The 12,467-nt window shown below is 38.3% G+C and overlaps 1 protein-coding gene across 1 annotated transcript in view; it reads left to right on the top strand.

Annotated features, from left to right (window-relative positions):
• Positions 1-12,467, top strand: part of LOC132825648 (pappalysin-1-like) — a 326,796-nt gene that overhangs the window by 117,632 nt on the left and 196,697 nt on the right. Inside the window, exons 8-10 of the mRNA XM_060841017.1 lie at positions 859-987; positions 5,836-5,927; positions 12,203-12,399. Of these exons, the coding sequence (XP_060697000.1) occupies positions 859-987; positions 5,836-5,927; positions 12,203-12,399 (418 nt within the window). The remainder of the gene's footprint in view (positions 1-858; positions 988-5,835; positions 5,928-12,202; positions 12,400-12,467) is intronic.

Below are 12,467 nucleotides of genomic sequence, written 5' to 3'. Positions count from 1 at the left end.
AATAATAAACCTGCTGAAGCAAAGGGCAGCGGATAAATATTTGGTTTAACTCGAAACTGTGCCCAGATTCCAGAGCCCAGCTGCTAACTGAAGTTGCACTTTGGAAAATTAATTCAAGTTCAGAACTTATTTTGTCGCCTCAGCAACTGACCAGACTTTGAAAAGCTGTTGGGTTCATTTTTTTTCCCCTTTGATGGTGTCAAGTTTGATGGAAAAAAGGTATGGTTTGATGACCAGTGTGCCTGCATACTGAACTTGATGCAGCTTCAAATGAACATCAGTAGAGACAGCAGAGCTATCTTTGTTTCACATGCACTTAACACCTCCAGTGTTTGTTCTGGAAGGGGATAATTCAGATGTGGATTCCTTCAGGATAAAACAGTGCAATAATTAAAATTAAAAATATATGTACTTATACGTAAAACAAGAAAAAGACAATTTTATAAATTTTATTCAACAATCCATAACCTTTTACGTGTTCACACTCAATCCAAAAATGTCCAACTGGCACAGTTGTGTGTATGCTACATGCATTTTACAGAATGCCAATGGAGGATGTTTGTTGAGGATATGAATCTGCAGCTCTGTGGCTGTCTAAAGTGGTGCTTGTGTAGAATATGAAGAAACAATGTGTGTATCGCAAACAAACAGCATTGCTGCTTCTTGAAATGGAGCTGCTATGAAATAGCATTACAAAGTAGCAGGTCAAATATGAGAGGTTCGGACACCAGCTTGGGACAGCATTTGCAGCTGTTTGCCAAATGCCTCAGGGAAGTTCCATTGATAGGCAGAGAATCAAGTGATCACAGCAAAAAAAAGACAACTTCCATTCATTGTGTACTTTGCTTATGTCCTCAGGGATGTAAAACCTGGAACTTTGTATACCTATCAAGTGGCAGTTGTCACAGGCTCTGATGAAAGCGAACCTTCTCCAGAACTGAAACATGTGCATGGAGCTGCTTACTGTGGAGATGGATTGATCCAAAAGTAAGTGTACCTCTATTGTAGGCTAAACTCTGGGTGACCTTATTGTAAATTACCTAATTATTTGCACTTTAATTTCCAAATGTAACAATTTAAATGGCCTCCCTTGATGGATAAGTGGATTCAATCAAGTGATGAGCTGAAAGATCCCATGTTTAATGCTTGACTTGTGCAAGGAAATCATGGATAGATCAATGATGGAGGTGATACAATTGCTATTTGCCCATTTCATGTCTAATCTCCTAAACTGCTTTGGTCTCATGGATTGTAAATCCAGCCTGGAATATTGAAGTCCTGAGCTACCTAAGTTATCAGTCCTTAAATCAACCACTGCTCAAAATAAAAATCGCCCAAAGCATCACTCAACCTTGTTTTCTTTGCATTTTGTTGGAAGTTTCCTGTCCAAGAATTGACACCAAAGTATGTTAGGCCTCGGCAGGTGTGCTGCCTTTAAAGTGGGTCACTAACTTATGACAGGGTTACTCCAGGATGAATTGAGCTGGTCTCTGATCTATGCATCATTGTAGTCCGCTGTTAGAATCGTACCAAGTTGAGGTACAATTTATTTCCCAGGATATTCTCTCCTCTGGTTGTTAGAACAATTAAATCCTTATTGCTGAGACCCCAATGGAATAATATTTGCATAATTTCCGTGATGCAGCACCATCTCTATTATTCTGTAGAGGCTGCAGTGCTCTGAATGTACCCCTGATAATGCAAGTTCTATTTTTCATTCAAACGTTTATAATGATTGAAAAGGTGAGATAGACTGGTCCCCTCATCACAAGAGAATAGCATGATAGCATATGTAAAGATAATGCATGGGCCCTGTGGAATGGGTGGACATTTATGAAATTACTACCACCATATCCAAATAAGCAAACTTTCACTGACAGCTGGCACTTCTGGGGAGGCATGAGAAATCTTTGGCATAAGTGCAGTTCAAATAGTAATGATTAAATAACAGTGTATTAACTACAGCTTGGCCTTCAATATATTCATTCAATGAGTCAGATGATCCTTAATGCCACAGCTTCCAATATCCAGAGGCAAAAATAGTTCACTAATCCTTCTCTGACATATTTTATCTAAAGATAGTGTCGAAGTGATGGAACACAGAATATCTGAGAATTGAAAAGACTCTTGGATTTGAATGGTTGCAATGATTAATGGCATGTAGGTTACATTCATTGGATATTTATCCCATTTCCAATTATCTTTCCTGTAGAAATATCACAGCTCCATCATACATTAAATAAAAAGGTCGGCGCAACCAACATATTGCAACAATTCCCTCATCTGTAAATTGTCATTTATTCTGACAATCACAACCTTTCAGCAATTTATTGCTTTATATTAAAACGACATTTGAAATAATTTCTTGATATTGGTTTCAGCGTGATATTGGTATTTCTTTTAGTGCAATTCCTCCAACATCATGATAAACAACAGAAAGGAATTAGGGAGCTTGAAACTCATGTTGTATTACATTGGTGGAAATTGACCTTGCCTGATCTTTAGGGTTAGCTTGTAAAACATTGCATAGAAACAAACCTATGAAACCAATTCATCCTTGGGTCATGACTAATCACCATTGGGAGTTTCCATCACCTTGGTGCTCATTAGCAGGTCCTCAAGTAAAGTCTAAAAATTGGTCTGGAAATTTTGGGGGAAAGGGAACAAAATAATTTTCAGTCATTTAAAATGAAGGTCATTTACTATCTGTATATTGACAACAAGAGATAATTTTAAAATCCATTTTCAGTTGTGTTAATCAAGCTTTACCAATTTCTCATTTTGAAATATGAAAAGAAAATATTTTTAAATTATTTCTAATGTTAAATATTATATTATTAAACATGGCCACTTATAGCAGATCTTGTGTTTCGTGAAATGCAAAGAAGAAAATCTCAAGAGAGAAACACTTTTTTCCACTTAATTTATCAGAAGTAACATATGAATCTAAAATAGGAGGGAAGGGTAAAAAGAACAGGAATAGGCCATTGACATTTATTGTGCAATTCAGTGAGATAATGTCTTATTGGGTTCAAAGTGGAAAATCTGCCACATCTTTGGACTGGATCTTGTTGGAAAGATAACACCATGGTAACCACGCACACTGTTACTGATGTGCAATCAGCCTCCACAGTCAAAGGATTAAGTGATATGCTGTGACTTGCAAATATCCAGATATTTCTGTTTGTTCCACTGTTTGCTTTTGCTTGCTTTTGTCCTCTCATTACTTCTAAGAAGTTGCTGGATTTGCACGTGAATTGCTGATTAAAGTTGCCACACAAAGTTAAATCCAGTAATTAACAGTATGAGTACCCCAGCAATGCTAAGGTAATGGTTAATGCAGTGCAAATCAACTTTTCTAGCCCCAAAATTTGACAATTCAAACTATGACATCTCAGTTCTTCAGTCAGATTTTATTCCCAGGGACTTAAATGCAGATGTCAATTTTTTGGAAAACGTTTTTTCTTACTTTTCCTTTCTATTTTATATTCCCCTCCCTCCTAATCCATTTTTCTTTCCTTCTCCTAATCGATATTTTTGTAATTGCTTTGACCCTGATTCACCTATTTTCTCAGTTATTTGTGTTTCTTTTTCAAGTTTTTCTGGGTGGCACAGTGGTTAGCACTGCTCCTGCACAGTGCAAGAGACCCGGGTTCAATTCCTGCCTCAGGCGACTGTGTGTGGAGTTTGCACATTCTCCCCGTGTCTGTGTTTTTCTCCTCCAGGTGCTCTGGTTAAGCCAAGCTAAATTGCCCATAGTGTAAGGTGAAGGGGTAAATGTAGGGGAATGGGTCTGGGTGAGTTGCGCTTTGGTAGGTCGGTATGGATTTGTTGGGCCGAAGGGCCTGTTTCCACACTGTAAGCAATCTAATCAACCTCATCTCATTTCTATGAAAGTGCTCCTTTGAGTCCATTATCCATTGTGATACCAGATGCACCATTGCCTGCAGTGTTATCAGTTCACAGTTCCTGCCAGTTCAGCCACAACCTTGTTTGGAACTGAAAGATGCAAAATAACTCCAACTAACATCCAGACACAGCCTGCTGATCCAGTCAAAAGATTCAGAGCTGCTCAAGGGTATCTCGGTTGGTTTGTTTGTTAACTCAATTTCTAAGTTAGTGTGTTTCATACACATAAACAAATAAAACGCTTGCATGTTATATGTACACATAGATAGCTCCATCAGATAAGTAGATATTTCAACATGTATGTATACAGTAGCATGTATCATCAGTGGGGGGTACTGCCAATCATTTCCTAGAAGGATAAAATAAACTATATTAATCATGCAATGTTTTGAAATGGTTCAATAAATACTAGTATAAATGGACAGTTTGAAACCTGAATGTTTATTTTGAAAGGTCAACAATTGCATGTTGTTTGGAATGTTAACTAACTCAGAGCTGATGCAGGATCTGTTGGCTTTAAGACATTTGCAGAGCATTAGTCCAGTCCCAAGAGATTTCAGGTGTATCCAGTAGCTTGTGGACATCATCCTGCTTTGGTAAATTCAGGTTAGTTATGGCATGACTCAGGAGGTATAGTGCAGAATTTAGGTGCAGTTATATTGTCATAGGGTGCAACCAATTGAATGAGTATTGATTTCAGTAATTTCAATGATCTGCATTTGATTCATAATGCAACAGTAAAATGTACATCCAAATGGGATGCCTGTTCAGACTGGTGCAATGTATTCAGTAGCTGACTGTAGCAATGCTAAGCTTGCTCTTCAAAGTATGTCTGTGTCAGCATCACCAGTACTCCAGGCAGGGCTTGTTTCATGCTAGTGCCTTTGACGGGTTCTAATGCTGTTTAGGGGAAAGGCTGTTATTGTGGGTTTTTAGGCACTGAATTGGAAGTACTAATATTGAAAATTAGTTCCAGGTAGAGAGAGAATGTCTCTGGCCAGGTTGTTACTTTGTAACAAAGGCAATGATGCCACCATAGTTTAACATATAGAGTTGAATGAACTCTGCCTCTGGTGTAGTGACTGAACAGTGAATGAGCCAGCACAGATTCCTGAGGTAAAGCATCTCTGATGTTGTGCTGTACTTACCAGCTGATTTGGAAAGACATGATATTTCACTGTTAACACACTTAACTTGTGAAACTTGTATCCCCTCCCCACACCTGACCTTCTGCATGAAAACCTACTTTTTGACAGCTACCATCAGTTCTAAAGAAGGGTTGCTGGATCCAAAATGTTAACTATTATTTCTCTTCGTAGATACTACCAAATCTGCTGAGTTTTTCCAGCAATTTCTGTTTGTGTTTCTGATTTCCAGATCTTCAGTTATTTTGGTTTGTAATCCCTAAATAAGACTGGTTTTGGATCCAAGCTCTCCTTCAGTTCAGACTCAAAGTCACTCAAAAACCTCAGGCTAACTTCCCCAACTTACTTGCCAGGGAAGCAGACAATGATAAGAAGCATTCACATATAGAGGTATTACACCCCAGTCAGACTTTTTATTTCAGACACTTTCTGTTAAATGCAAGTTTATCAGAGGAAACTGCATTGGCACCACTTAGTAAATGAGTCAGATCCACAGTAGCTGGTCACATAGCAGCAAAGATGGCACCTAGTTAGCTTTAGCCATCGTTCATTTTGTCCATGCTGCTTTTCAAGTGGATTGATAGGATTTAAACAGCACATATATCTAGGAGAAAATGCTCAGAGAGCCATTCTGCGAAGCATAAACACAACAATATGTCAAAAGAATATCATGCAATAATTAAACCTGCAGAGAATATCACACAGATTATGGATGCCATAAACTTTTGCAAATAATTCATATTTGTTAATTACTCATCTACATCCTATGATGTGATTCCAGGAGCCTGGGAGAAGAATGTGATGATAGTAACAAAATAAATGGCGATGGCTGCTCTAGTTTATGTCGCCAGGAACCATCTTTCAACTGCGTAGGTAGGTATCCTGTCACATAAGTCATTGCTAGATTTATGAGAACATGTTTTGTTTCATTCATTGACAAAATTCAAATTGTTTGATGGTTCAAGTCATTTAATGAAGTTTGTAATGTATAGGAATGTATTCTTAATGCAAGTAGTCCATGCTGCTGTTTACTTAAGAGTTTGCTCTGTTGAATCCCAGCAATGACTGTGATAATGTTTGATTTAATGTGAACTGTAAACAACATAGTACTATTTCACCTGTGTCCATCCTTCACTTCCTATCGAGGTGTCTATATGACCTTTAAGTTATCCTAGAGTAGCAGCAGGTTTGTTGTAAGATGGTCTGATACTTGTATTGAAAATTTATGGAATGAAAAGAAATTACATCAGAAGAGGATGAAACTACCGAAGGAAAGAAACAAGGTCTTTTGAAGCTTTGCAATTTAATTCAATCATTCAGTATAATTACTAAATAAAAAATTATCCATAATTTTGTTAATTAAATTTATCCAAAACTAGGGATTCTGCAAGTGATTACAATGTGGAAACTTAAACTTTCAATTCTACAGTTCGCACTTTTCTTCCATTACATTTTATAACAGAATTTGTTCCCTCTGAATTAGCAGTATAACCATAATTCAAAGACAGATACTGCTGTAATTAAATTAGATTAGATTAGATTACTTACAGCATGGAAACAGACCCTTCGGCCCAACGAGTCCACACTGACCCTCTGAAGAACAACCCACCCAGACCCATTCCCCTACATTTACCCCTTCACTTAACACTAAGGGCAGTTTAGCATGGCCAATTCACCTGACCTGCACATCTTTGGACTCTGGGAGGAAACCAGAGCACCCGGAGGAAACCCACACAGACACGAGGAGAATGTGCAAACTCCACATAGACAGTTGCCTGAGGCGGGAATTGAACCCAGGTGTCTGGCACTGTGAGGCAGCAGTGCTAATTGGATTTTGTTCTTTTCATCTCCCTCAAATGAAATCATATCCAATCTATATTCTGACAAGTTTCACATTGAAAACATGGTCAACAGTTGGCAGCTTAGCCCTGGCATTCTCTGAAGTGGTAATCTCCTTGTCAATTGTGATTTTTTTTGACCAAACATCATTTAAAGAGTAGATTCAATTTTTCTCAATCAGTAGCCGCATCTCCCTTGTGTATACTGTCACCAATTCCTAGACCAAACATTTCTCAAATTTCTCCAAAATAAGGCTTTAGTCCAAATCCAAACCCGATTCAAAGACTGTTTCACATCAAGGCAATATGATGTTATTTAATCACCACCAACATAGTCAGCCATCTTGACCTAGATAGGTGGATTGACCTGGAGCACAGTATTCATTTGCTTATATGTTCTGAATTTTGGCAGCTATGAAAAATTTTTTTGTGACCAACAGAAGGAAAAATTTTTAATCAGAGTTTGCTTTTACACATTAATTGAGTGACACCTTCTTCTTTATTTTTGCAATACTTTACCTCACTCCTGAGATTAACAGATATCCATTCACTTCACAAAATGTTATTAGGGAGGAATCCTCTGCCGTTGGAGGACGTAAGCTTGGAGGCAGTAAGGACACTTGGTTAAGACCCAAACACTGCTGCCTTCCCACGCTGAACAGAATTAAACTCTGGACAGGTAGTCCAAGGGCTGACATTTCCACCCCCAGACTGTCAGTTGAGGTTCTCAGATCGTCAATTAATGAACATTGCCTCCACTATGATTAATCCAGCTCCCACTGTGCCTGTAGCCATGTAGTACTCCCAGTAACTGCTAGCCTGCAAGCAGTTTGTCATCACTCACCCTGCCCCCCCCCCCCCCCCCCCCCCCCCCCCCCCCCCCAACACTCCAACATCAGTTGTTCCTACATTGCTGGGACACTAAGGAGCCCTCTTCCAACAGCCTTGCGGGGCTGCTGAATACAAGAGCTGCTGCCTCTGATTGGCCAGCACCTCCAGGCCTGGGATCTTGATTTTAGGGGAATGCCTCACCAATATTTGATTCTTGTTTCATTCTGCTGGCCCTTCCTGAAAGGTACAGTTCAGTTCTCATCTGGTCTCTAGACTGCTGTCATTAGTCGTGATAATACTGTGTCCCAAATTTCTGCACTTACATAAGGTATCACACTTGTCTTCCTGTATGAAAAAGACCTTCATGTAATAAAAGCTTTGGGATCTATTCCTCTTCTCAGGTTAGGAGGGCCTTGTACATGAAAGAAAGAACTCCTGTGTGTCCTGCCAATTAGATCTGGTCTATTTAATTTACAAAATCTTTTATGTGGTTAGGACTGTGTGCCAAGTATTCACTAATCAGTGATTTAAAAATTACAACTGGAATTTCTTGATTTATCTCTGCCAACTTTTTTTCTCACTTCCCCCTCGAGGTCGCAAAGGTTACAGCTGCCTTCTGATACCTCACAAAAGTTGTCATTTCTTCACATGCAAGCCTCGTGTCAAAAGAGTTTCAAACAATGCAGTGTCACCAGTTAACACCTTCCCCTGTAAGACCGTTAGACATAGGAGGAGAAGTAGGCTTATTCAGCCCATTGAGTCTGGCCTGCTATTCAATGGCATCAATGCTGCTCTGACAATTATCAACTCCACTTTCTTGCCTTTTCCCTATAACCTTTGATTCCCTTAATAATTAAAAATCTGTCTCTCTCATGAATACACTTAATAGATGAGCCTTTGCAACCCTCTATAGGTACCCTATCCCCAGAGAGAAGAAATTCTTCTTCATCTCTGTCATCGGTGTGTGATCCCTTTGTTTTGAGATTATGTCCTCTGGTCCTAGACTCTCCTTTGTGGGAAAACAACCACTCCACATTTTCCCTGTCATGTCCCCAAAAAATCTTGTGTATTTCAATAAGGTTTGTTTCTCATTCCTCAGTGTATACAAACCTAACCTACTCAGCCTCTACTGCTAAGACTCTCCCTCCATACCCAGGACCAATCTAATGAATAGTTTCTGGACTGCCTTCAATGTCAATTATCTTCTCTCAGATAAGGGGTCCAAAACTGTTCACAATATTCCAGCGCTGGTCTAACTAGTACCTTATATAGTTTATTTTTCTACTCCATTCCCTTTAACATAATGACCAATATTCCATTTGTCTTACCTAGTACCTGCTGAACTTAAGTACAGTTTTCTTATGATTTAGGCATGATAATTTCCAAATCCCTCTGTGTTGTGGCTTTTTGCAGTCCCGTTAAATTTAAATAATGTTCAGCTCCTCTATTCTTCTTGCCAAAGTGCATACCCTCGCATGCTCCCTCATAATATTTCACTTGCCAAGTTTTTGCCCACTTACTTAATATCTTTCATGCGTGCTCAATTTCTGGAAGCTATCACTGAATAGTGATCATGACCAGAGTCTTTGCCACATATTTTCCTTTGACTCATTCAACAAGTTTGTTATTCTCAGTCAAATTCAGAATAGCTTGGAAATTAAAACTCAGACATTCATCTTTGTAATCAGCAAGATTCATTCTCAGAGAAATTTTGTGCTTACCTTTATTTATGTTACAGCTGATGTTGAAAATATCAGCAATACCCATCTGTTATTGTCAGAACTTAGGATATGTCAAATGTTCTCTCACGCATGTTCTCTTATAATAAGAACTATGATATTATGACTACGTTAGACAAAAGTTCTCATTGAAATAATGGTTCTAACTTTCTACATTGTAACCATTAAGCCCATGGAAATTTAATAACCACAACTTGGAAATTCATTCATCTGATGTGGATGTGACTGGTAAGGCCAGCATTTATTGTCTGTTCCTCCTTGCCTTGCGAAGGTTGTAGTGAGGCACATCCTCATGCTGCTGCAGTTCATGTAATGAAGGTAGTCCTACAGTGCTTTAAAACAGCAAGTTCCAGAATTTTGATCCACGAACAGTGTAAGAACAATATATTTCCAAGTCAGGATGATGTGAGACCTGGAAGGGATCTTACAGGCTGCTGTTACTCTCATCTGCTTACTGTACATCCACACCTAGGTGATGGATGTCGCAAGTTTGGGAGGTGCTAATTCAGAAGCCTTACCATGTTTCTGCTGTGCATCTTATAACTGGCACTCACTACAACCGTAGTACACAGTGATTAAAGGATTAAATTGGAGAATGGGGTCCCAATCAATCTTGGGTATCTTCATATTGACCATTGTAGAAATTGATCTTGGTGGTAGTAATCATGACCACTGCATGAAACTAAGTAGAAAATGTATTGAGTTTGTAAAACAAAAATGTATGCAGAAAATTAAGGAAAAGTCCAGTATGACAAACAAAATATAAAGAATGTCCATTGAATGGCAGAAAACAAAACTTTTTTGGACTTTTAAATGTCCTTTCCTGACTAGTTGTAGAATTGTGCAAAAAAAGTATTTATGTGTGTACAAATACCTGACTGTTTCAGTATTTACTAATCTCAGCCTGTGCTTTCACATGTACTACCAGAGAGAGCAATAATATGGGAGCATGGTACAAACTACAATAAAACAGCCACTTAAAAATAAGATTGTCTACATTGTCAATTACTAAAACGTTTATTTTTATGCAACCAGCATTAGTGTTGGCACAAACTCTGCACATAGGAGCAAGGGAAACAATTTAAATACAAGGCTAGCTTGACATTTACACGAAAATCAATTTCAAGTTTGGTTTGAAAACAGGAAGAGAGGATGAGGGGCTTTCATCAGTGGTGTAAACTTTGTGAACTTTGCAGTGCTCCTTCAATTCAAAACAGATTGTATAAATAGGAGTTCTTACTGATACGAATAGGTAAATGTGAATATTTAACACAAGGATGACTGGTGACATAGATAAGTCTATATCCTGCAAATATGTTTCCTGTCATGCAGTTGACTTTAATGGGTTATATTTAGCACATGGGCGCCTTTACGCAGCAGGTGACTGAATTGCACATTCTTTTTCAAGAGTGGAAAATCACTTCGTACCATCTAATGCTGAAAGAAGCAAACCAGTGATCAGATAGTTCTACTTCTATTTTCAGAGGAAAATACCAGAGTCTAAAAACCCATTATACATATTAGTCTCAAAACAACATTAGCAAAAATGAATGTCCATTGTTGGTTTGTTGTTTTGCTCCGATGTTCCATACAGGGAAGTCAGCTCAAAACTGGGAAGAAAGAACAAGGTATTCTCCTGTTGAATGGGGGCAGGCTGATTTTGCAGTTAAATTGGAAGTTCTTCCACTCTGTTTTTACCTCAGAGCAGGCCTCACAAATTTATCAGGAGTTGCCATTTCAGAATCTTTCAATACTAAACTATTAGTTCAATGAGAATTGAAGACACTGATTAGCAATTTTTAATGGGAAAAGTCAAGAGAAAGCTGAATGCAATCCTCAAAAGTTCTGCAAGCCCGAGCAACAAAAAGAGAGTTTGAATTACTTTGTTGCTATTAAAAGGGGCTCCGGGGACAGAATAAATCTGAAATGTTTAATTCAATTCCTTGTACCATTCAATGAGTCAGATTAACATTTAGGGTGTTTTGTTAGTACATAGTTTAAAGATTAAGTTATTTCATCATATTACAATGATCCGTTAATTGTTATGATTAAGACGTATGGGAACAAAGTTCTTTCTGTGGAAGGAAACTAAATTTGCATTAAATTTACTAAAAGCAAGGAGGTAACGTTACATACAAGCATGTGACTTAAGTGCAGGAGCGGGCTGTTCAACTTATCTGACCTGCTCTGTCATTCAGTAAGATCATGGCTGATTGGATTAATTCAATTCCTGACTCCCCCAAAAGGTTTTTAAGATCTTGTTCAGCAAGAATCTATCTCCCGTAGTCTGCCGTAAATATATTAAAAGACTTTTCTTCCACCAAGTATTATACTATTATCCGCACATTTATGGTGACCTGTGCAACAAAATGACTTGGCCCTGATTTTAGCTGTTTTGACCCCAACATTTGGACCTGTGACCATGAGCCTCTAGTTTGCAGGTTCAGAGGCATGACTAAAAGTAAAAAAGGCAGGCAACTTATTTTTGTGAAGGACTTTTGGAGTTTAGTCATATTTGGCAGCTTGTTTGCATTATCTCAAAGTTTAATTATGATTTTTACTTTCCAGATATAATTTTGTAACATCCTTTCTGAGCAAACAGATTTATAGATTTTTGCAAAAAGGAAACAAGTTTTTCATGGTCTGAAGAAAAAGGAAAAATAGTGTGCAAAACAGCAGGGACTGAAGTAAATTCATTCATTTTATTGATCTATGATCACTGTGGTCTTTTTCTCCACAGATGAACCAAGCAGGTGTTATTTCCATGACGGCGATGGTGTTTGCGAAGACTTTGAGAAAATGACAAGCGTACGGGATTGTGGTCTCTACACACCCAATGGTTTTATGGATCAGTGGGCCAGTAATGTCACTGTTTCACACCATGATGATCAGTCCTGTCCTGGATGGGTGATCATTGGTCACCCCGCTGCAACAAAGGTAAAGAAAATTTCAAAATTGTATGTTTGTCTTTAGTGAATATCGCCTTGAAATAATGATTGTAACAG

This window comes from Hemiscyllium ocellatum, chromosome 21, assembly GCF_020745735.1.
Source record: "Hemiscyllium ocellatum isolate sHemOce1 chromosome 21, sHemOce1.pat.X.cur, whole genome shotgun sequence".
In the NCBI taxonomy this organism is placed as follows: domain Eukaryota; kingdom Metazoa; phylum Chordata; class Chondrichthyes; order Orectolobiformes; family Hemiscylliidae; genus Hemiscyllium; species Hemiscyllium ocellatum.
Note: the sequence above shows the minus strand (reverse complement) of the source record. Positions and strands in the feature narration are given on the sequence as shown.